Here is a 26,494-nt window from a genome sequence, read left to right as displayed (position 1 = left end):
ACTGTGCATATGTGAGTGGATGCTGAACATTTCTGTTTGATTTACCCCATTATACTAGTGTGTGCTGTTAGCTTCACCATTCTCTGATAAAACCAGAGAATGGTTTTAACCTTTGAGTAACTGGTTTTTCTCAAGACCTATTCACTATGGGAAACTCTTACATTCCTCAATCTTGCCTTAATATTTTAATATGTAGTTATTAAAATTAAAGCTTCCTGGAATATACTTCTGGTTAGTTAAGCTTTTCCCCCATTCTTACTTATCCTGCTATAAGGCACTTTGTTCTTTACTTCAGTTCCACACAGCAAATAGGTACTCACAAGCCAAAGGATCCCAAGTGGATAACTAACTGAAGCGAAGTTCCTAGACTGTGTCTGTCTGCACAGTTATTATCAGTGGCTCCCACGTGACTGGACTGAGTCTGACGAGTCCCCACCAGCTTCTGACATGGCTAATTGTTTGAATGAATTTGTAGTATTGGTGAAGCATGCATCAAGATGTATCACACTTCACCAGATGTATCACCATGGCAAGCAGCCTATCTGTGTGTCTGAGCTAAAGAGCACCTCAAAACAGTAGTAGTGATAACCTTTGGTCTGGCTGAAGTTAACAGGCATGGCATGATAAGGTAAGGCAATGCAAAGAATGGATTCTGCAAGTTTGCAAGTAGGTGCTAAGTGAGTGATTGCCAAGAGAGCAAATGAGTAGCCTGAGATGCAACCTGGTCCAATCCTTGAACTGGCTTCTGTACTTGGTGCAAAGCTCTTTGCTGCAACCTTTCAGTTCTAATTACCAGAGTGACTTGCAACACAAGCCTGTGCTTCCTAAGTGGCCTGCAAATGTATTGGAGAGTAGCCATAATTGGCTCATGCCAGATGCCAATTCCTACCAATGAGGGATGCAGCTGGTTTATTTCTGTGGATCATGTCCCGAACTGCACTTTGGCCGTATCCAACCCCATACATGGAGACTGTCGAAAGCACACAGAAAGCTGAATTGACCAGGTACCTGCTCTGGCTTCTACGTAGAGTTTATTTGAAATCTCTCTTGTTTGGTAAGATAGAAAGCTGAATATCAATGAGGTGAGTTGGGCTGTCAATACAAAGTGTTTAACAATCAACAGTCTCCCTTAACTGGTAACTCAGCGCTGCCTAGTGAGAAACTCCCTAAGCTGCTCTAGAAAGGTGAAAAGATAAAGCAAGACACTCCCAGAATCAGGATACATTTCACTTGATTCTGCCACAAGACTTGCCATAGACCACATCATTCAGACCCCTATAAAATTCTGACCATTTTTCTAAGTCTGGATGGTTTGTGGCTTGGAGAGAAACATAAAGATGGTTGTGTCCCTTTGCACCTGCTACCTTTGGTCTTCTAGATGTTACACTTCACAGGTTTGGAAAAGTTTATAAATAAATACCTGTTGTTTACTACAATGCATCTTGAAGATGGTACAAACTGCTGCCATGGTAGGAAGATAATGGAGAGAGTGGATGTGGATGTGGCTGTGGTCCCAGTCAAGCAAGGTGCTTTGGTCTGAATTGTGTCAAACTTCTTGAATGTTCTTGAAATGCAATCATCCAAGCAAGTGGGGTATATTCCATCCAACTAATGACTTACATTGTAGATGGTGGGACAGACTTTGGGGAGTCTGGAGATGAATTACTCACTGCAAGATTTTTAGCTTCTAACCTGCTGTTGTGGCCACTTCTTTTGTATGATTAGTCCAGTTCAGTTTCGTATCAATCATGTCACCCAGGATATTGATGGTGGAGGGTTCAGTGATGGTAATTGGAAATGGTCTTAGTATTTTTGTGGCATGTGTGCTAGTTGCCTATTTGACAATCTGTCAGAGAATGTTCTGAGGTGGTTAGCAGGCTTGATAAGAAGAATCAATTAATGTAGTGTATTGGATTTTTTTTAAAATTGGCCTCTCAAGATCTTATAATACAAAACTAGAATTGATGAGATTATGTGTAATATGTTAACCTGGATTGAGGATTAAGTCAGACTAGTGGAATACTGAATGCAAGAGTAAGCTTGATGCGATGTATCCTCTACGTCTGCTTTTCAGGGATGTCAATGGAGCAGGAGGTTTAAGCTGCTGGGAATTGTAATGAAAAGGTCTTCTAGGTTTGTCCAACTATAGGTTATGATAGAAATCAGAGTAGGAATCAATAGGTCATTTATAAGTGGGCAGTCTGTAACTTCTTAGGTACTGGAAGAATCAAATTTGGGTTTCAGCTAGTTTCAGTCCGTGCCAGTGGCTTTCGTGGGGCAATTGACTGTAATGTATCATAGGTTGCTAAAGATACAAAGTTTGATAGGAAATTGAGTTGAGGAGAACACAAAATGATGCCAAGAAAAGATTTATACAGGTTAAGTAAGGGGCAAGAATGGATTATGATATACAGAAATGTAAAGCAATCAACTTTGGTAAGCAAAATAGAAATACAGCATACTTTTCAAATGCAGAGAGGCTGGTATTTAGAAAGACCTCACTGTTCATATATACAAATTACAAAGTTAACATGAAAGCATGGCAAGCAAGTAGGAAAGCAATGGTGTTGCTCACTAGAACAGCATTTCTGCAAATCCCTAATAGATCTTGATTAAGTGGACAGGTAGATAGAATATTTAAGAAAGCATATGGGCCACTGGCCTTTACTAGATGAGGCATACAGTTTAAGAGCAGTGCATTATGCTGAGGTGTATAAAATATTGGTTGGTCCACAGCTAGATTATTGTATGCAATTCCAGAATCCATTTAATTGGAGGGAATAATTAAATTGGATAAGGTGCAGAGGAGATTGACCAGGATGTTGCCTAGGCTGGAGAGGTTTAGCAATGACAAGATATTGGATACGCTGGGGTTGTTTTCCTGGGAGCAGAGGAGACTGAGGGGAGAGATGATTAGGATGTATCAAAAGTATGAGAGACAATAATAGGAGAAACAGGGAGGAACTTTTCTCCTTGGTGAATGGATCAATGAGTGGGGGCATAGTTTTAAGGCAAGGAGCAGGTGGTTTAGAGGGCATGTTAGAATAAATTCACTTAGAAGGTACTGGGAAACTGGAACTCGCTACCTGTAAGAGTTGTAGAAACAGAAATCCTTGTTACATTTAAGATGTACTCAGATGTACACTTGTGATTCCGAGGCATACAATGCTATGGGCCAAGTGCTGGAAAATGGGATTAGAAAATTATGTCTTTGTTATGACCAGCACAGACCCTATTGATAAGCCTTTTCTGTGCCATAGACCTCTATCACTATGAATCTATGCAAAAGGTTTATATGCTGATATGGCAGAGTAAATATGTATGAAAGCTAAGGAACATTACTATTTTATTATGAGAAAATTGAATAGAAAAGTAGGGAGTAAAATAAAATAAAATATTGTGAATGTTAGAAATCTGAACCAAAAACAGGAAGAGATACTCAGCAGGTGTGGCAACATCTGTGGAGTTAATGTTTCAAGTCTCACCATCATTCTAAGGAACAGTTCTGAAGAAAAGTGACCAAACTCTTAACATTAACAAAAGTAGGGAGTTTGTATTTCATTTATACAAGACACTGGTGAGACAACATTTAAGCATTTTGTTCAGTATTGATAATTCCTTACTTAAGAAAGAATGGATATGTGCTGCAAGTGGTTCAGGGATGGTTTACAAGACTAATGTCTCAAATGGATGGGTTATCTTATGGGGAAAGGTTAGAAAGGCTAGGGATCTATTTTTTGTAGTCTAGAAGAGTAAGAGGTGGCCTAGTTGAAACCTACGATCCTGAGGAGATTTGACAGGGTAGATATTGAATGGATATTTCCCCTTGTGGTATACCCTAGAAGTCTGTGATCACGGTTAAAATGTAAAGGGCCACTCATTTCAGACACAGCTGAACAGAATTTTATTTTCTCTTAAAGTCTCAAGTATTTTGTAGTCTGTCCTTAAAAGGTTGTGGAAGAAGAATTGTATGATATTTTAAAGATTCTTGGTAAGCAAAATGGTGAAGGACTATTAGGGGAGGCTGGACTGTGGAATTGAGATTACTGTCAGATAGTCGCGACATTATTATTATTAAAAACCATGTCTGCGGACAGTCAGGAGTATGTGCAGTAGCAGCAAAATCCATCTAAAAATCAAAATGAAGAGAAATAAAACTTAGTAAATGCCTAACAATGAACAAATATTAATGAGGAAGCATAAATGTGAAGAAAAAATGTGAAGGAAAGTAAAAGTCTTTTATTTTTAAAAATCAGCTTTAGATTAAGCACATGCAGTCTGAAAAAAAATTGGAGGTGAGCATGCACAAACAAAATATATTATTGGATTGTTGGTGTCAGTTAACATTGCAGTTACTAATGTTATTAATGGATAACCACTGGAAGCACTAGTGAAAAGGGCGGTTAAGTACAGGCACTCATATCACAGGGACCCATAAGTAGAATATGGTGCTTCTCATTTCCAACCCAGTAATCAGTGAATGCCTTCAACCATGCCCCTTCCTCACTGCATTTTGAAGAGGGAATGGAAACAGAGAAACAAGAATTAGAGTAGACTATGCATCCTTGAGAGCCTGCTCTGCCACTCAATATAGCAATAACTGATCCTCTATCCCAATGACATTTTCCCATTTTCTCTCCATACCTCTTGATGCCTCCAAAATATAGAAGTTTTATGAATCTCTTCCTTGAATATACTCAATGCCCAGGCTGCACAGCCTTCTGTAGCAGTAAATTCTTCAGGGTGACCACCCCATATGTGAAGAAACATTTCCTCATGTAGTGTATCCATCCCTGTTAGAATTGTATATGTTTCAATCAGGTTCCCTTTCATTTTTCTAAGCTCGAGTGAACACAGGCCCAGTTGAATAAATTTCTCTGCATGCAATAGTGCTGCCATCCCTGGATTAGCCTAGTGCACTTTTGCTGCACTCTATCTAAGTCTATCTATCTTATGTGGGAGACCAAAACTGAACACATAGCCCAGGTGCAGTCTTACCAAGTTCCGATATACCTTCTTCAAGGCACCTCTACTTCTGAACTCAAATTCTCTTGCAATGACAGTTAATGTACATTCACCTTCCTAACTGTTTGCTGCACCTACCTATTTACTATCATTGACTGATGTACAAGGACATTCAAATCTCTTTGTACATCCACACTTCCCAATGTATCAGCATTTAAAAAATTCTATGTCTTTCTGTTTTTCACACCTCATTATATCAATCCTGCCATGTGTTTACCCACACATTTAACTTGCCTAGGTCATCCTGAAATCTCCTTGTACCCTTCTGACAACTCACAATCCCACTTATTTCAGTGCGAACAGCAAACTTGGGACTATTGCATTTGGATCTGTCAAGTCATTGATATGTATAGTGTGAATAGTTGCGGCCCAAGCACTGATTCCTGTGGTACACTACTAGTCAATTCCTGCCTCCTGGTAAGAGACTCATTCATTCCAACTTGCTGTTTCTGGTCTGTCATCCAATTCTCAATCTATGCCCCTCGATTAACCCCTGTCTGGTATGATTTAATATTGTCCATTAACCTTTTCTCTGGGATCTTATCAAAAGCATTCTTGAAACCCACATACACTACAGCTACTGGTTCTCTCTTATCCATTCTCTATTTGCATCCACAAAGCATTCCTGTAAATTAGTTAAGCATGATTCCTCTTTCATAAACCTATGCATAAACCTATGTAAAAGGGAATGGGAAAATATGATGAAAAATAGGGGTACAATAGTGGCCAATGAAAACACTGCATCTCCCATTTAGGTTGCTTCTTCGGATGGAAAACTTTCTGTTCCTTGTTTGAGATTATCCCATGGCAGTTTGTCTGAAGGTCAATTGGCATATATGCCAACTCTTTTGCAACACACGGAAATTGCAGCATGTCACTTAAAATGTTACTTTTTAAATAAAAAAACTCAATTGTATGCAAAACCCCTCAAGTGATATAAGTCAATTTGTAACTTCATTTCTGTGATCAATGCGTCAGAGACAAGGCTAAAGTTCCCTCTTTAAAGTCACATCACTTGTCATCAAGGTAGTGGATTATTCATTATCACATGTCTACTCAGCAGTTAACATGTGCATTGAACTGGGACCAAAATGCAGAGTGCATTCTTCGCAGCTTCTGCCTCTGAGGTAGGGGAGTGGGGTTTCAACTTGTAAAGTAGTTGATAAATCTAATTATCTGTGAAGTGATCATTGAGAGTGAGGCTCTTTAGCCATTCCTCTGTCCTGTGTAAACTTGAAACATAGGGTACTTTCACCTTTTTTTCTATTAAGCTAACATTTGAGCACTGTGAAGTAAACAGGGGAGAGTTTAAACTTTAGATTTAAGCTACTAACATTTTAGTAGGGGCAGCATGGTGACTCAGTGATTACCACTGTTGCTTCACAGCACCAGGGATCTAGATTTGATTCCACCCACTGACTGTGTAGAGTTTGCACATTCTCCCTGAATCTGCGTGGGTTTCTTCTGGGTGCTCCCATTGTACAAAGATGTGCAAGTTAGGTAGTTTGGCTATGCTAAACTGCCCAAGTGCGCAGGCTAGGTGGAGTAGCCATGGAAAATGTTTGATTACAGGGCTAGAGTGGGATGCTCTTCATAGGGTCAGTGCACACTTGATGGGCTGAGTGGCCTGCTTCCACACTGTAGGGATTCCATTATTTTCACAGGAAGCTTAGGAGCATGTAAAATGTCTTCATTACAAATTAGAGGAAAATATCAGTACGTTCCTCTCTTATACAATCCAATGCCCTATTATGACAGTCAAACTGGAAAGGCTTTGTGCCCATATCTCCTTCACAATTCAGAATGGTTAATTGCTGGAAAAATGCACCAGAAGTTAAAGGCATCAGGCTAAAATAACTTGTGCCTTCAATGTCATTTACATATTTCCAGAGAGTTGCCAATAGAAACCAGGCAACGAGTAGTTATTTCCTAATTTGAAGGAGACCAATTTGGGCAATCCATCCTTGACTAACATTTGGGAATAAAGAATAACAGGAGGGGCTCTAGTATAGGCAATGTCCTGTAGTTTTGTTGAGGAGCTAGGAGATGTACTTTTGCTCCCACAGGCTTCACAGAAGAAAATACTTGCTTTTTTTGGGTGGCACTTGTAGCAGTCTGGAATGTGTTGCCAGCAGAGCTGGTAGAGGCAGGCACGGTAGATTTATTTAAGATGCATCTGGACATATGCATGAGTAGGTGGGAGCGGAGGGATACAGATGCTTAGGAATTGGGTGACAGGTTTAGACAGTAGATTTGGATCAGCTTAGGCCTGGAGGGCCGAAGGATGTGTTCCTGGGTTGTAAATTTTCTTTGTTCTTTGTTCAGTCCCTTTAAGTGTTGGGTACCCATACCTTTAACAGTGCTGTAAGAAGACCTGTCTCATATGCATATGTTTTCTGGAAATTCTGATCATGAGTATATCTTAAATGCTCATGTTTGCTGCAATAGGTTAGGGAAATTTGACCATAAGTTATTTAAACCAGTTTTTATGGACTGCTTGAATCTCCTCAGTTTTGACACTGATTTGCCCTCTACCAAATATTGAATTATGAGAAAGTTCAGTGCGGAAGAATTTCTTGAATTTATGCCTGTTTTGAAAGAGATGTAAATTGAAGCCTCTAATTTTATGTGCGACATGGTGGCTCAGTGGTTAGCATTGCTGCCTCACAACACCAGGGACTCAGGTTTAATCCCAGCCTCAGGTGACTGTCTGTGTGGAGTTTGCACATTCTTCCTGTGTCTGCGTTGGTTTCCTCTGGGTGCTCCGGTTTCCTTCCACAATCCAAAAGATGTACAGGTCAGGTGAATTGGCCAAGCTAAATTGCCCATAGTGTTTAGAGATGTTTAGGTTTGCTCCATTAGTCAGGGGAAAAGTAGAGTAATAGGGTAGGGGAATGGGTCTGGGATACTCTTCAGAGAGTCAGTGTGGACTTGTTGGGCTGAATGGCCTGTTTCCACACATTGAGGGATTCTATGATAGAAACCTGCCTGTGAGATGCAAATCTCCCATGGTAAAGAAGTGGATGGTCTGGAAACAGAAATTATGATTATTGCACAATCTAATCCTCCATCCCTCTCCTATCCATTAGACGCAACATTGAGTAGGGGAAGTTTAAATTGCTAAAATTACTTTACTAACTCATCCTGTTCTGGCAGCACCAATTCATGGTACTACAGGAGCATAAATGTTGTTGCTTAGTGCAATATTGTCACATTGTCATCAAGAGGGCACCTCTGAAATTTGGGGTGGGTCAATCTCTCTCTCCCTCCATCTTAATCCTACCCAAACCACTCCCTGAATGTCAAACCTGTATTTGTTTCCTCTGCATGTCTCTGTGGCATACCTATATCAGGAACCTAACTGTGTTCTCCACTCCTCCAGTCATTGGCTGCATGACCACCAGTTCCCAACTCTCTGAAAGGAAAAGCACTAAGATCTAGTCTCACACAGATACTGAGGCACCGTTCCAAATTTCCCATCTCCAATATCTGAGTTAACATCATCTGTAAGGTTCTGAGCTAGTATGCCATATTCTGTTCCCTTCTGCTGGGAGTCAGTGATTTTGATGAAGCCTTTGGGTAATATGTTAGATCCTTCTTTCCTATCTTCTCCTTATAGCTGTATGATCATAAGAATGTGTTCTGTTGCCTAGGTTGTTAAATCATAGTCCTCCTGCACTGTTTTGGGTAACCAAGCAGGTGTTTCCTATTCTAATAGCCTGACTTCAGAGTTCGGCACTTAGGCGACAAATTAATAAATTGCACATTGCACATTGTTATGTCCAAGCTGATTAACCACATCGGTACAGTACCTTTCACAATGTTGCCTCTTTAAATCTGGCTACCAAATAAATGGGGGCATAATAGTCCATTGCATGGTGATGCTTACTGCAGGAACACACTAACCCCAACTTTTTGCCATCTATCCAATCTCATCTTATTGATATGTATTCCAGTGATTGTTACAACTCTGTGAGTATCCACAATGGATTTTGTGAATAATTTTGTTGAGTGTGGTAATTGGCTCCATCAATGGACACTTCCATTGGGGCCCTCTGATTGTCAACATTATAGGATCTGGTATGGGAGTTATAATCTAGTTGGCACAATGGCTTTCTCAGTCTTTCTGATAGCCTGTGTCTGGGCAGCTTGAATTAGAACTGCACCAGTAATCCCAGTAAATAGGTGACATGTTGCCTTGGTGGTCTGTTTCCCAGTCCTGCGTTCCATGTGTTTGTGGGGTTATATACAAATATTCAGTATGATTTCGAACTTGAGGGACTCTCATGCTCTGGCTGACCATTGTGGAATGGTTGTTACTATGACAATCTCCCCGGCAGCTATTGTCCTGGAGATCTATGTGATACAAAATAATTAAAAGGATGACAGGTTATTTTCCTGTGGTGTGACATGTGGTTTCACCTGCAATGACAGTTCCGCTTTCCTTTTCCTGCCATACCCAGACATATGCAATTGCCTCTGATCATTATCACAATAAACTCTGCCATCTTACAGGAAACCTGGGCCCGTCATTGTACTTCTTCATCATAACCTTCCCTCCTGCTTTCAGTACATCCTGCGACTCCTCGCTTCACTTGCTCCTTTCCTGGTTTATGATCTCCAACTCTCTCTCATGCTGGGTATCAAACCTTTTAACTGCTCACACAATATTACCACATACCTTCTAACTATCACTTAGTGGTCTCACATTTACACTTTCTGCTATGGTTCCCGTCAGAGCCATGTTTTCCTTCCAGTCATTAGCACAAATATTGATAACCCAATTGTTCAGTTTCGGTTGCTCTTAATTGCTTAGGGAAAGTTTCATAGCCACACCATCTCTCCGCCTGTTTCTATGGCCTTTGTGATGGCAGAGCTTATGTTCAGTTAGTTTGTTTCTCCATACCCGAACGGAATGGTATGGATTATGGAAGCTTGGCTTTATTGCCAGTATCTGATGTGTTGCTTCATTATTTCCCTATAAATTGAGACCCTCAATCTGACTGTATCTGACATTCATCATCTTGGTGTTAGTTTTTCAGTCAGGACTTTTGCCACAATCAAAGTGGAACAGTCTCATGTTTGGAATGCATCCACCCATCAATAGTGGTTCATAATCACAAGACAATGGGTTTCCCTTCTGTTATTCGGTAGGTACCTCATAAGGTCTATCCATACATTTGTTCTTTTGTCTAGGTTGGTTCGCTAATTTGACTTTAATAGCCTTTTCCACATTATACTTTTCACAGATCTAGCACCTCTTATAATATTTTACTGCTTGTCTGACCAAACCAGACTTTAATTTAATTTCTGGCAGGTACGTAACCTGTTCATTTTACTTTCTCCCATTCAAGTTATCACCAATTGGGTAAGTTTTAAATTGGCCTTGTGTTTCACAATGTGATTTGGCAGCCTGTCACAGTATGATTTGAGTCTGTCTTTTGGAACATAAGTTCATGTTAGCGACTATGAGAGTACAAGTTAAGAGGTTCATAAGTGTCTGTAAAACCATTTATTTCTGTTGTTGACTGAATGAGCTGCAATGGATCCAGCATTTCCATCTCCTTTCCTTTTGTTTTGCTTTACTTTTCCTTTTTTTCTTTTTTCTTTGTGTCTTCTCTCTTACCTTTTCACTTTAGTTGAAGCAGCATCAACAGCAGCAGCAATGAGATCAGGCCCAGTGTGGAATGGCAGATGAAGACGGGCCTGGGGACTGGTGAGGCTGAGTAAATGTCAAAGGAGGAGGATTCTGGCAACAGCGCCAGGATGAGGCAGATGCAGCTCCACTACCTCCCTAGCCCAAGGTCTTCCAGCGAGCGATGAGCAGGTCCCAGGTTTAATCCCCTAGTCCAGACTCACAGGCTGAGCCAAGGCTCCAGGTCTGCAGGTAGGCCCAGGCACCTGACAACAGCGAGTCTGGTCCTAGTGCAGGAGCCTGCAGCACCGGTGGCAGCTGCATTGGTGAGGTTGGCCCAGCATGGACTCATAGAGCAGTATTAGTGGCTGCAATTTAGCATTAGAGAGTGGCAACTGTTTATTTCAGTGGCATTGGCGAAGTGTGTTTGCAGCAGTGTTGTCAGTTTAGCAGTAAGGACTTGAGGCATGGGGGTGGAAGAGCCTGAATCCATCTCTATGGCTGAGCTCGAAGCTGGAGCTGTCCAAACACCACCTAACTTTATTGAGATTAGAACATAAGATGAACTTTATTGTTTTATTTTTCTGGTTGTATATTCTGTGTTTTGGTTAGAAAGAACAAAGAAAATTTACAGCCCAGGAACAGGCCCTTTGGCCCTCCAAGCCTAAGCCGAGAGTGGCGACACAAAACCACGCTTTTCACTGTATTTGTCATAAATGCACAGGACAATAAATAAATCAAATAAATAAATCAAATCAAATCATGACAGAGGATTTGCCATATCCCATTACTATTGTTATCTCAGCTCTAATGATGAAGTCAATTAGATTGTAAGATCAATGCTGTTATTTCAATGTATTGCAAACAGAGTTTGCTGTGCAGAGACTGTCACTATGATTCATTTCTTTGTGCAGATCTACCAGCACGATACACAGCACCATGCAAACCATTCCGGTTCTGCTGTGTGTTGTGTTGGATTATGGGAACTCTTTCAGCAGATAGACCCATGTAGCATCATGAGAGGTGACACCATTTTTCAGTTCCAGCACTGATACTTGCTGTGCTTTGTGTAGGTTGCATCGGAGTACTTCAAGGACACTACCTTACTGCTGATTGGTGTCATCTGCCTGGCTGCTTCCATTGAGAAGTGGAATTTGCACAAGAGGATTGCTCTACGTATGGTGATGTTGGCAGGTGCTAAACCGGGAATGTGAGTATTACTTCAGGCTTCGGGTGTATTCTTAAGAAGGAATGGACCCAAGAACATAAAAGCAGGACTACAGTGAAAATCTAGCTTCTATCAGAGCTTTACCTTCAAGGTTCGATGAAGGATGGAGTAACCAAATTAGTTATACCTAAGAAATGTATCAAAAAGTATGGACGGAACTCAAGTATGCCTATGACCTATTTAGTGTCTCACATAATCTTACCATCAGATTTTTAAATGGGGTTTGGCACTCTTGCCACCTTTCCCTATGATGTTATTTAATAGGCGTTCTGATGATGAACTTACACATTAGTTTATTTTCCTCAATTTTCTGCTAGACAGCAAAATCTCCCCATATAGAATATCAATATGGATTGCTAAAGGCTGAATTTTATGCAATATCTACGTAAGGAATGTTGGACAATGCTTTTCTGTAATAAAAGCTGTTTGTCTTGTTTATTTTTCCTTGCCACCAATCAGTTCGAAGGATACTTTTTTTGATACATCTACTACAGTAATCCAGTGGGATGTCATTTGGGAATTCACATTTATTTCTGTTTATGTGCAGGAAAGTAGGCAAAAGCAACAGAGACTAATTCAAAATGCACTTCAGACAGACTGGGTTTATTGGTACTTCCCTCGCACGATCACTCACAGGCAGAGAACCATCTATTTGGATTGATCAGAACAGGTTTGCCTGGAGAGTCCTCATTATCTCCTCATGCAGAACACTTCACTTGCACTGCATCAGCCATCAAATGGAGGGTCAAGCATTCTACCATTCTTCTCATTAGTCACAATAACAATTTCTTGCTTTCTCATTTATTGTGCTCGACACAGTGTTTTGCCAATTATTTTTGCAATTCAAACATCTTTTGAAAAGCAGGAAATGTGCATATTAGAAGTAATATATTGCTTTGTAAAGACAGTCAGCTTTTCTGGACTGCTTCCATTCTGTTCCATATTCTTTCGTTGGCAAATTCCCAATGCCAGGCCTAATATAAGCCAAATTAAATAAAGATGTGGCCAGCCAAATGATGGTGCTACATTATGCTAACAAACGATTGGAAGATCGATTGGAAAGAAAATCTCCAAGGCTGATTTTCTCTTCAAGTGCAGACAATGGAAGAGCTTGGTTTAGTAGGAAACTGGAAGACTTCTGACTCTTACAATGTTTGAGAATCTTTGGTATAATCATCTAGCTGATTCCAATCCAGAAGTCACACCTCCTTCACTGTCAATCAACCTTAATTGTATGTAAACCATTTTTGTCCTGTAATTATATCAGATGCAACAAGAGATTGAAGGACAGGGGTTGGGATGCAGGAGCTGTGATGTAGGATTTGGCAGGCTGCGTTTTGGGATTGGGGAGTTCAGCAGTTGCAATGAGGGTCGAGGGGAGAGGAATTCACACAGTCGGAAGAGAAGTAGCACTCGGACAGGATTAAAAATCTCCACTTCTGAATCTCCAATTTATGGCCTCTGAAAGCAACTGCTCACTGGGGTCACCAAATGTGGCATTATATGACCAGCTGGCAAACTTATCACCAAATACTGCTGACTGGCAGCTACGTAAATAAAAAGAAAGACAGAAAATGCTGGAAATACTCAGAAGGTCAGGAAGGCATTGGTGGAGAGAGAAACAGAGTTAGTATTTCATGTCAGTGATCATTGGTCAGAATTAAAACATTGACTGGTATTTGCAGTAGTAATTATAACAAAACATTTGCCCTTTTCTTCTCTGCAACTGAAGGAAGTTTAGTTAAAAGTGTTAAATGTGGAAATATAGAAGTTACAGTCTGTGATTCTAAACTTCACCATAGGGTGTGCTGAAATAGATCCCACAGGCTGCATGGAATAGAAATTATGAGATATAAAAATGTCCTCTTTTTCACGACTTGTCTCACAGTAAAACCGCCCCCCCTAGAAAAGTTACACCTTGTTGAGTGAAATGTGACTGGGTTTCTTGTACTGAAATTTATAATTACTGCTGAAAAATTCATTTGGTTTAAGAAAACTCATTATATTTGTGGAACGTTAAATTCTCTATTTTAATAACAAAATATTTACATTCTTAAAACATTTTAGAAGGTATTTTAAGATTGTGATATTCCACCTTAATTCAATGTACACTCAAAATAATTTATTTCACTCTCTATAAAGTTTAAATTAAAATGGAAGGATAATCAGTATGTTTTACCTTCTGGTTTGCTGTCTTTGAGAATACATCGGTGCGATTACCCTGCTTGCTGACATCACTGTGGCTAGATACTTGAAAATCTCCTTGACTTGCTGTTGGTTTCAAATTAATGGAGTGTAGGTTCATAGTACCTTAAAAGTGGAGTCTCAAATAGATAGGATAGTGAAGAAGGCAGTTAGTATCCTTTCCTTTATTGGTCAGAGCATTGAGTATAGACATTGGGAGGTCATGTTGTGGCTGTATAGGACATTGGTTGGGCCGCTCTTGGAATATTGTGTGCAGTTCTGGTCTCCCTCCTATAGGAAGGATGTTGTGAAACTTGAAAGGGTTCAGAAAATATTTACAAGGATGTTGCCAGGGTTGGAGGGCTTGAGCTATAGGGAGAGGCTGAATAGGCTGGGGCTGTTTTCCCGTGAGTGTCGGAGGCTGAAGGGTAACCTTACAGAGCTTTTTAAAACCATAATGGGCTTGGATAGGATAAATAGACATGGTCTTTTCCCATGTGATGGGGGAGTCCAGACTAGAGGGCGTAGGTTTAGGGAAAGAGGGGAAAGATATAAATGGGACCTAAAAGGCAACTTTTTTCATGCAGAGGGTGGTGCATGTATGGAATGAGCTGCCAGAGGAAGTGCTGGAGGTTGGTACAATTACAACATTTAAAAGGCATCTGAATGGGTACATGAATAAGGAGGGATTAGAGGGATATAGAACAAATGCTGGCAAATGGGACTAGATTGGGTTGGGATATCTGGTTGGCATGGACGAGTTGGACTGAAGGGTCTGTTTCCGTGCTGTACATCTCTATGACTCTGTGACTCTAATGCTGAGAAAAGGGGGAATCTGCATCAAAGAGGTGGCTGGATGAACGAGTGAATACTATCACTTTGCTGCTGACTGGAAAATCAGAACTATTAACTCTGTTTGATTCTCCAGAGAAAATTCATGATCTGTGGAGTATATCCAATGCTTTCTGATACTTTTGCCATTTGTTAATCACTTGAATTGACATCAAATGAAATATACCATTGATTGAATATTCATGATTATCATCAATAGTTCTTTAGCAACAATTATCTTGTGATATATTTTCTTAATTGTGCTTTATTGATCTCATTTACTCCCAATCCCCATTAGCCCATAATTTATAGGGCATTGAACAGAATCCAACATTAGTTAGACTTGCCTATAGCTGTTTAATCTTGACAATATTTTGCATGGATGATGCTGCAAGTGTGAGCTGATTATGTTGCTGGGAGGGTAAAATTAGCACAGGGGACATTAGTACACAGAACAACCAGCTGGGTATATCCTTCAGTAAACAGAGTGAAGATTGTGAAATTAAGGACTGAGAGGATATTCAAAGTCGAGTGGGTGCATGTTACATCAAGTACAGAATAAAAAGAAAGAAAAATTTGATTACGAAAGGAAAGAAGATACAGCATTGAAAAACAAACAAGGTTTCTAATTTTACGTTTTTAAAAGGTTCAATGACCATCAAAGGCTGAGGAAATCAAACTTCATACTTCTAAAAGTTATATTTTGGTGCCAAAGAGGTTTCATTGGCAGTAGTTAATAATTAACACTTCGTTAGAAGAATCTTTGACAGCTAGTCCAAGTAATTAAACATGTGCAGACCTTAAATGGCTCCAAGTTGGGCTTCTTGCATCATTTCAGTCCAGCTCTAACTTCCTGCAGTGACTTTAGTTTACATTAAAATGGAAATAGAGCAACTTCACACTGCTCAGTGCATTTTAATGATGAACCTCATGGCAAGATGCCCTTTTTGAGAAACTAACAGTGAACCAGTACGTCTTCAACAGCTTCGTCTCAATTTCCTTGCTTAAACCCATGCCTGCTCTCACCTGACATTGCAATAACATCTGCACTTGCATCTGCACATAACTGTTATTGAGCATCATTCACTTTACCATTATTTTGACTGAATTTTTTTGACAATTGCGACATACTGTCAAAGTATGCGAAGACCTCCAGTGGCAATGAGAGGTACTGCGGCTACATAAAATCCCAAATCAACGAAAATTTGCAGCTTGATCCAGAGGACAAAAGGAATGAGAAAGGGTCAGGACCATAGACTGGGGAATAGGTCAGAGATTGAGAATTGCATACATGTCAGTAATATAATTAGATCCATGCAAATAATGATGTAACTGATAAACATGACTGTCATCAGGAAGAGACGAAGACATCAGGCCACAATGAGTATGTGAAAAGAGAGATTTTAGACGTCACACTAGACAGCGGTATTTGTTAACTTAAAATGTGCAGACATGTATAACTAATGAGTTCAAAAGCCTTACTTAGAGACAAGGGACAAACAGCCCCAGGGAAAGTGTATGTGCAGACATGTACAGCTCATGATGCAGACCTGGTATACTCCATAATACAAACCATACTCTAGACTAGTATCTCAACAGGCAGAAAGCAGTATTGGCTTCAAATGTAATGTAGATTTATTTCGGGAAAGAAATCTCCAAACCAAGATATGAAGTTAAAATAGAGTCCAAGGCACACAACTAAAAAAGGAAGACTCCAAAATCAAGATACAACTTCAGAAGACTTTAGGCAAAAAGTTGGAAAAAGAGAATTTCCAAGAATGTTGCCAGGGTTGGAGGATCTGAGCTACAGGGAGAGGCTAAACAAGCTGGGGCTGGTTTCCCTGGAGCGTCGGAGGCTGAGGGGTGACCTTATAGAGGTTTATAAAATCATGAGGGGCATGGATAGGATAAATAGTCTTTTCCCTGGGGTGGGAGAGTCCAGAACTAGAGGGCATAGGTTTAGGGTGAGAGGGGAAAGATATAAAATAGACCTAAGAGGCAACTTTTTCACTCAGAGTGTAAGGAATGAGCTGCCAGAGGAAGTGGTGGAGGCTGGTATAATTGCAACATTTGAAAGGCATCTGGATGGGTATATGAATAGGAAAGGTATGGAGGGATATGGGCCAGGTGCTAGCAGGTGGGATTAGTTTAGATTGGGATATCTGGTCAGCATGGACCAGTTGGACCGAAGGGTCTGTTTCTGTGCTGTACATCTCTATGACTCTAAGATTCTAAATACAGAGCAATAGAGTAGGAAGACTTAATGGTGGAAGAAAGAATATTGTCAACTTCAAAGCTTAGCCATGAACTAACAATATTTTGGAGAATAAAAATACAGGAAAAGAATTTTCTGACAGTAAGAAGAGAAAACCAAAGTATTCACCCAGCTGAGTGAGGTCAAATAGTTCATAGGGATGGCAGTTCCAGTACAGACCTGCAATGACCTCAATTATTGGGTAATGTAGAAGGTTCACAATGGAGCCAATGTGGAGCTCAGGAAGCGGATTTAGCATTATAAAACAGTTTCAAACTCACATGTGAAGGAGTAATGTCATCTAGCTAGCATCTTTATATGCTGTCAGGCTAATAGCTGAGTATATTCTGGTCAGACAAACCAGTGCTTTCTTTTGCCCCTCCCAAAAACTTTATCCATAGGCTGGGCAATGTTTAATTTGTGATCTTGACATGTGAGAAAATCAATAGAAGCCTTTTTAATTCATTCATATTGTCAAGCAGAATATTGCTGACAGGTAACTTGGAAGGATGGATTAATTGTGAAGAATGAGATGTTGTCAGACTTTGTTTAATACTAGAACAGATGATCTAATTCACTGCACAGGCAAAAAAAAAAATTCATGGCTCAAAAATGCGTCAATTCTGCAAAGAAACATCAGAGACTTTTCCAACATGGTCCAAATGGTGTAGTAACTCCCCTAAAAGCTTGTCAAATGCCAAAAAAAAAAGTGGGTGTCAGTGTCAACATCCATATTAGGTTTTGCAAGACGTGGATCCAAACATAATCACAAGTGCACTGAATGTCTGTTCGGGAAACTGAGTGCCGAACTGTGACTAGCTGGGAGCTTAAAGAAATATAGTAAATTAACAGCATCCTCATGCCTCAACAGCAACAAAATGGTTCTGCAAAAGGAAAATGTCAAGAGATATTGAAATCACGCAACCAGATGTAAGTTCAAGAAGAAAAACATACAAATATAAGGTGAAGACAACATTCATAGATGAGGTTAAAGAGAGTCAAAACCAATTCTGACTACCAACTTGATGGTGCAATGGTTTGAAGCAAAATTTAAATTTGACACAGGAACAGCTGTTTCATAGTAGCAGAGAGCCTGCCTTGTTTGAAATCTCTGACAGCCAGACCAGCAAATGTAAAACTCCAAAGTCTGGGAGGCACAGATCTTCAGATGTGTGGGCAAAACACCACAAAACCTATCCATAGAAGACAAAATGTCACTGAAGTACTGAAGGATCGAATACCTAATTGTTAAGCAGAATTGTGAGTTGGTCACTGAAGGAGACTGAATATAATACTTCACAATGAAGACAGCAGAGAATTTTGTCAGTAATTTCCAAAGATGTTTCGGCAAGTTGAAGTAGTAGCATATATTACTCTGTAAGAATGATACTAAACCCATCTGGTTGTACACACCCTTTGATGAGAAAAGTTCTTTGATGAGAAAAGTTAAATTTCAGTTAAACAGCATGATTGAAAACAAGGTTACATTGCTAGTAACAGAACCAACACAACTGCGCTCAGGCCTAGTAACTGCTCACAATAGCAAACTTTGATTGTATGTGGATCTCTCTCAGTTAAACAAAGGAGTTCAAAGAGAAATCCATCTGACTCCAGCTGTTGACAATAGTTTGGCAAAATTGCCAACAAGAAGTTTTTCAAAGTATTGGATGCTAACAGTGGATTCTGACGGATACTCTTAGACCATGAGTCAAAATTAATAAGTGCACTTATTACACTGTCAGGCAGGATTGCTTCAATTGTTGAACATGTGGGATCTTTGCTGCACCAAACATCTTCTAAACAGCTTTGTTTAGAATCCTGGAAGGGAAACATTTTCTCCAGATGGATGATATCATAATGCATGTTAAAATGCAGAAGGAACATGACCAGCAGATTAGGGATGTACTAAAGACATTACAAATTGTAGGCCTAACACTAGGTTAGAAAGTGCAATTCTTTCGAAAAATAATAACATTTCTAGATGACAGAATCTAAGAGCAAGGTTTTATGGAGAGGAGGCGCTGACCGAGTGGTATTATCACTGGACTGTTAATCCAGAGACCCAAGTAATGTTCCTGGCCTCCAGGTTCAAATCCCAACATGGCAGATGGTGGAATTAAGCATCTAAAGATGACTATGAATCTGTTGTTGATTCCTGGGAAAAACCCAACTGGTTTACTAATGTCCTTTATGGCGGGAAATTGCCATCCTTACCTAGTCTGCCCTACATGTGACTCCAGTGGTGCAGCAATGTAATTGACTCTTAAATGCCCTTTGGCCAATTAGGGATGGGCAAGCAGGAGGCTGGGAGAACACAGCAAGCCAGGCAGCATCAGGAGGTGGTGAAGTCGATATTTTGGGTGTAACCCTTCTTCAAGACCTAAAGAAGGGTTATACCCAAAATGTTGATGACTTCATCTCCTGATGCTGCCTGGCTTGCTGTGTTCTTCCAGCCTCCTGCTCGCCTATCTTGGATTCCAGCATCTGCAACTTTCTTTGTCTCTAATTAGGGATGAGTAACAATGCCCTCATCCTGCGAATGAATAAATTAAAAATGGTGGATCCAAGGAAGATAAGAGCTATCATCAGTGATTTACCAGCACTAAAGTGCTTGAATGATATATTGCATTTTTTAGAATTGGAGGTTTATCCCCAATGTAACAAGTCTTACACAACCTGTCAGAAAACCTTTGAAGAAAGGCCAGCAATGCTATTGTTATCAGGAACAGAATGCAAGTTTTGAAAAGATTGAAGAGTAATTACTTTCTGTTGAAGCTCTAACACATTATATGGCTGCATTATTCCACAAGATTTGAAACAGTCCTTAATCAGGTGCAGACTGACAAAACAAATGTAAAGTGCTTTGATGGAGACTGAACAAAGTATGTAACCATAGAGAAGGGAGTCTTAGCAGCTACATGACGATGTGAAAGATTTGCAAACTACTTCACAAAACTGAAATTTCATGTTGAGATGGAACGTAAGCCTTTGGTAATATTACTGGGATTCATAAAAATCTCAGAGGTCGCTGTTTGTAAATAAAAGCTTAGCCTTTTGCTGATGAGATGTGAGTATGCCATATTCCAAAGTCTATCTTCCAGACAGGGTACAGGTAATAATTGATACACTCAGGGATGGCACTAGAATTTTGAACAATGTACAGGATTACATGTTGTAATGCCATACGCAACCAAAACCCACAGAGTCAATAATTTCATCAAGATTTCTGGAAAGACCACAGGAAAGGTTAACAATGGAATATCTGATTTTAAGAGAAAGCAATTTTAGTCCTAATCAACTGTTATTCAAGACTGATTGAAGTAACAAGGCTTCATTTACCACAGCACTCCCACTGATTGGATCAGTAAAAAAGCATTATTGTGATATGCAGTTTTCCTGAAGAGTTCCCTGTACAATGGACCTCAATTTGGAGCATGGATTTCAGAAAGTTCAGTTTTGAGGCAGGCATTACTTATGTGACAGGTTATTTACCCTACCCTTAATTAAACTGAGAGGCAGAGGGTGTGGTCAAGACCACGAGGTCACTAACGCATACAAATGCAGACTCTGAGTTGGCTTAATCAGTTACAAAGCAACACCATTGAATAATGGATATTTCCGATAGAACCGTTAAGAGGAAGGAGGTTAAAATGAATAGGCCAGTTTTAGAATACAGGCCAAATATAGTCTCTCAAGACCATGATAAAGTCAAACAAGAGGAGAAATGGTACAGCAAAAAGCAACAGGGATGGTACAACTCGTGACATGGAGCAAAATCTGTCAACCTTAAAGCTAGAGCAGAAGGTCTTAATTGGGGACAGGAAATCAGAAGCCATAGTCAGAAAAATAGATTAACCAAAACGTATATTGTCAGAATTCCTGAAGGGATATTTAAGAGGACCAGGAAAGTTTTTATCATAGTTGAGCTGAGAAGTAAGAACAAATATGATCATCATAGAATGTAGGCAGCCATCCCTGTACTACATCCAATGTGCATGGTGTCACACCACCATTTCAGACAGGGTACAGCACCATCACTAACATGTTACATAGAACATAGAACATAGAACAATACAGCACAGAACAGGCCCTTCGGCCCACGATGTTGTGCGGAACATTTGTCCTAGCTTAAGCACCCATCCATGTACCTATTCAATTGCCGCTTAAAGGTCGCCAATGATTCTGACTCTGCCACTCCCACAGGCAGCGCATTCCATACCCCCACCACTCTCTGGGTAAAGAACCTACCCCTGACATCCCCCCTATACCTTCCACCCTTCACCTTAAATTTATGTCCCCTTGTAACACTCTGACTGTTGAACTGAAATAATTCAGATTAGAGTATCCTTTGAGATTCAGACTTTGAGGTGTTGTGACTTGGGAGGGTTGGGATTTGTTGTTGATGATAATAGTGAAGATGGTAATAATGATGATGCTAATGATAATGGTTACTGCGTAAGCAAGTAAAAATAAATGACTGGACTAAGGTCGACCAAGTAGAGAGAAATTCAGGGTGGGAGTAGGATGTGGGGGTTTGCAGTATAATAGGAGAAAGTGAGGACTGCAGATGCTGGAGATCAGAGCTGAAAATGTGTTGCTGGAAAAGCACAGCAGGTCAGGCAGCATCCAAGGAGCAGGAGAATCGACGTTTCTGGCATAAGCCCTTCTTCAGGATTCCTTGATTCTCCTGCTCCTTGGATGCTGCCTGACTTGCTGTGCGTTTGCAGTATAATGACAGTCATGCAAATCGTGAAGATGTAAATGGTGACATGGCTCTGATACAATAAGAGAGAAGATAGTAGACTATAATAAGCATGTGGAGAGAGAGAGTTCTCAGACATTATACTAGTGAGCTGTGTTTGATTACCTGCAACATACAGCTGTAAAGAAAGGAATGTTACAGTACATCTGGAGTGGTGGGAAAGCCTTACTTAGAGATGGAATCAAACAGTCTCAGGGACAGTGTGTAGATATCCATAACCTCTCAACGTGTAATTCACTGCTTCAGTTCAAGGCAAAGCAATATTGACATAGAGACAGGACAAAATCAAAAACACTGATACATCAATGTTTAATTATAAGTCTGATGACTTGAAAATACAGAGTTAGAATGAAAATATATGTCCAAAAAACATGCTTATGCATTATAAGCCTTTCAAAATGTCTAAGGGAAAAGTTAATCATTCCTGGAATTATTTAATTACACAGGGAGCTAAGTACTCCTTTGAAATTGAAAACAGCATGGCTCCTCGTCTGTTAGCTCTCTCTTGGATCAAAGTGGCGTAATTGTGACATTTCTGAATTCCTGGTTTCTGTCAAGGCTGGTTTATAAGATCTGTCCACCTCAAGCATACTAATGACTGTGTTCTTCCAATCTGGGACAGAGTTCTAATCCCTCCAAGCTGACTAAGTGTGATCTCCTTAATCACAAGTCCACAATAGGTGTGGCGCCATTAGTCTATTGGCCACTGTGACTTCATGCTTCGATGCCAGTTTGAGGCGGTTTGTTAAAAGACAATTTCTTTAGCAAAGTCATAACATCAACTTTAAATCACTAGTTTCTTTCCCCTCTTATTTGGTGAGTTCTACGTTTACTTATAAGGTATTTACTTCCTCTTTTATTCACAGGTTGGTGCTTGGTTTCATGTGCTGTACTGTGTTCTTGTCCATGTGGCTCAGTAACACCTCTACCACTGCTATGGTGATGCCAATTGCAGAAGCTGTGCTGCAGCAGCTCATCAATACCAGCCTGGAATCTGATGCGGAATTAACTGTAATCACGGACACTGACAGCATAGAAGATGCCTACACTAGTTCTGGCTCCCATAAATATGGTGTGTATTAATTATCTACTACGAGCTTTGTTGATCATAACTCACATTGATAACATATATTCAATGTATGTTCTGTCCCCCAACCAAATCCTGTTTCCTTCTATCTTTTCTCCTTATTTTTTGGTGGACAGCATTAAATTATTTACATGGCACATAACCATTGGAAACACACAAATACTTTAACCATCTAACAGGCTGCCCTAATTACAAGCTAATTGTTACTATTAATGGGGCCATAACTATCACATTGAGGTCAATTCGGGCAAGTTAAGTTCAACCCCATTTTCCTCCTTCCTTTCTTGAAAGCATTTGGGATAGAGCTGAAAGAGAACTTCCCATGCAATCATTCTACATGAATCATTGATCACTGATCATGTAATTGAGTATCTCCGAGTTTTTTGACTTTGACCGAATCAAGATAACATCTATCAACTTAGACGTTTGTTACCAGGGGTGAGTGGATTGTGATCAGGAGGGGATATCAGCTGACTTGCTTCCTTTCCTTTCAGGTGCATTGATGTAATTGGCAGCAGCTCAGCTGTAATCTCAGATTATATAAATATGGATCAGGAGTCAAATTTGATCTGTTTCCATGTGCTCTCATGCACAGTACCTTTAACTCAAAGCTGTTGAATCATTTTTGTCAAAGAAAATTGCTTTTATTTTTCTGGCATTCCTCTTTTTTGTTTCATTTTTAAAATATTATCCCCGACACTACCGCCTAACTGCGGTAGTGCTTTTGTGTTCCCCAGCACCCATGTTGTTTGTGTGCAGGTGAGAAAATTGCTTTATTGTGTGAATGTTTCATTAACTGTCTCTTATTGCTTCCAGAAGATGAGAATGAGAAAAAGCAGCTGGAACTAATCTATCTTAAAGAAAAGTAAGTTTCGTTATTTGCATGCAATCCAAAAAATATAGAACAGACTCCAGGAATGGGGCTAAGGAAGTGAGCTGGCTTGAAACAGCTTCCCTTGATCTTTTCCATTTATTTATTCAATTTATTTGATTATTAATTCAAAGTAAGTTATTAAATATCAATAATTGGCAATACTAATGCAGTCATTCTTGGAGAAAATAAAATTAATTCTAGAATTTGTGAGTATTCAATTTAAATCCAATAATAAGTGGTGCCACTCACTTCCCAGTACAAAATAAAAGGTTAACTCTTGAGGATGTTCTGCTCATATCAACTGATCCTGAAGACAGAAGCAACAACATAGACTTGGTTTGTAGATAGAATGTACATAGTATAATATCAATAAAGAATTGCTTTGAAAAGTCCTCCGACGAGCCACATCTCTGCATTCTGTAAGACATCTCAACATTCTGTTAGACATCACAACAGTAAACCAGTGATAAATCTTATCACAAAGGAACAGTCTTCTGAGTTAAGCAGGGTAATACTCTTTATTTGCATGCTCATTTAGATCCTCCGAAAGAAAAAGATTCTCCAAAAGAAAAAGAATCTCACTTTTGTCAATAATGGAAAACCTTCAGGTGTCTTCATGGTAGCAGGTGTCACTGGTCATTTAGCAAAGACACACTAGAGTTTATGGATTGTGGAAAAACACACTGGTGTATCTGGAATTATAAGTGATATTCATGAGATGGAAATGGTGGGAGGGATAAATTTTGGTTTGGTGTCATAGAGATATACAGCACAGAAACAGACCCATCGGTCTAACTCGTCTATGCCAACCAGATATCCTAAATAAATCTTGTCCCATTTGCCAGTGTTTGGCCCATATTCCTCTGAACCCTTCCTATTCATATACCATCCAGATGCCTTTTAAATGTTGTAACTGTACCATGCTCCACCATTTCCTCTGGTGGATCTCAGGGTCAACATTTTCATGCAGAGGGTGGTTGTGGAAGAAAATTTGACAAAATTGTGCACACGCAATTGTGTCAGGGAATAAGATCTTGTCAAATTTTCTTCCATAATCAACCTCTGCATGAAAAAGTTGCCCCTTAGATCACTTTAAATCTTTCCCCTCTCAACTTAAACCTATGCCCTCTAGTTCTGGACTCCCCCACCTCAGGGAAAAGACCTTGTCTATTTATCCTATCATGATTTTATAAACCTCGATAAGGTCACCCCTCAGCCTCTGACGCTCCAGGGAATACAGCCTCAGTCTATTCAGCCTCTCCCTTTAATTTAAACCCTCCAACCTTTGCAACATCCTTGTAAATCTTTTCTGAACCCTTACAGGTTTCACAATATCCTTCCTACAGCAGGGACACCAGAATTGCACGCAGTATTCCAATAGTGGCCTAACCAATGTCCTGTACAGCTGCAATATGACTCCCAACTCCAAACTCAATGCACTGACCAGTAAAGGAAAACACACCAAATGCCTTTTTCACTATCCTATCTACCCAAGACTCCACTTTCAAGGAACTATGAACCTGTACTGCAAGTTCCCACGACTTTACCTTTATGTGTAAAAGTCCTGCTCTGATTTGCCTTTCCAAAATGCAGCACCTCACATTTATCTAAATTAAACTCCATTTGTCATTCCTCGGTCCATTGGCCCATCTGATCAAGATCTCGATCTACTCTGAGGTAACCTTCTTTGCTGTCCACTAAACCTCCAATTTTAGTGTCATTTGCAAACTTACTAACAATACCTCCTAATTTCATATCCAAATCATTTATATAAATGACAAAAAGCAGGGGACCCAATACTGATCCTTATGGCATACCAGTGTTCACAGGCCTCCAGAGCAACCCTCCACCACCACCCTCTGTCTTCTACCTTCAAGCCAATTTTGTATCCAAATGGGAATATAGAGATAAAGTGGAGTATATAAGGATAAGGAATGATATAATAGAACACAGGCACATACATGGGCTATACCAAATGTACACGTAAGAAATAAACATATTACATGGAATATGTTTTTCTTTCTTAGAATTGCTTCATTGGCTAATACTCAGTGCAGAGTACACTTGTTCCATTACCCTTTGACTGAATACAATCCCCACTGATGTGACTAAGGTATTTAGGTATTTTGAGAATGTCATTTGTTTGAAGCATATTCAGTGAGTTTGCTATGTAAACTGGTGACAGATACCATTGGCGTGACATTGATGTAGCATGGTATCGTACAGCAAAATGTCCTTGCTTCATCACCGTGGCAAACATGACAACTGCCTAACCTTATGTCTGTACTGAAGGGCAAGGCAAGACAGAAGGAATTTGAGCTTCTAAGTTGTGAATGAGATAGCAAAGCATGAAAAGACAAGCAATGGCAAGGCAGTGAATATCCAAGTGGCCGTAAAACAAGGGAGCATCAAGAGTGCAAGTAACAACCCTCTGGTCTGGTCCAATCCGTGAGTTCGATGTCTTTTACTGCACACAAAGTGGCCTGCCAGCATGATTACAATGAAAGGTACTGGTGCAATCCAAAGTTTAGTATCGAAGTAGAGAGCTGTGTTCTATGTGAGCCAGAAATGTATCAGGGAGATGTGGTGAGGCTAGTGCATGTCCGATGCCAAC

The 26,494-nt window shown here is 40.0% G+C and overlaps 1 protein-coding gene across 2 annotated transcripts in view; it reads left to right on the top strand.

The window, feature by feature from the left end:
• Positions 1-26,494, top strand: part of slc13a4 (solute carrier family 13 member 4) — a 115,823-nt gene that overhangs the window by 53,117 nt on the left and 36,212 nt on the right. Inside the window, exons 3-5 of one of the 2 annotated variants that reach the window (XM_072552155.1) lie at positions 11,734-11,870; positions 22,786-22,991; positions 23,826-23,871. In XM_072552155.1, the coding sequence (XP_072408256.1) occupies positions 11,734-11,870; positions 22,786-22,991; positions 23,826-23,871 (389 nt within the window). Of the gene's footprint in view, positions 1-11,733; positions 11,871-22,785; positions 22,992-23,822; positions 23,872-26,494 lie in introns of both variants that reach the window. The other variant, XM_072552154.1, reaches the window with a different exon arrangement.

Source organism: Chiloscyllium punctatum, chromosome 32 (assembly GCF_047496795.1).
Source record: "Chiloscyllium punctatum isolate Juve2018m chromosome 32, sChiPun1.3, whole genome shotgun sequence".
Classification (NCBI taxonomy): Eukaryota; Metazoa; Chordata; class Chondrichthyes; order Orectolobiformes; family Hemiscylliidae; genus Chiloscyllium; species Chiloscyllium punctatum.
This window is presented reverse-complemented; position numbering and strand designations above follow the sequence as displayed.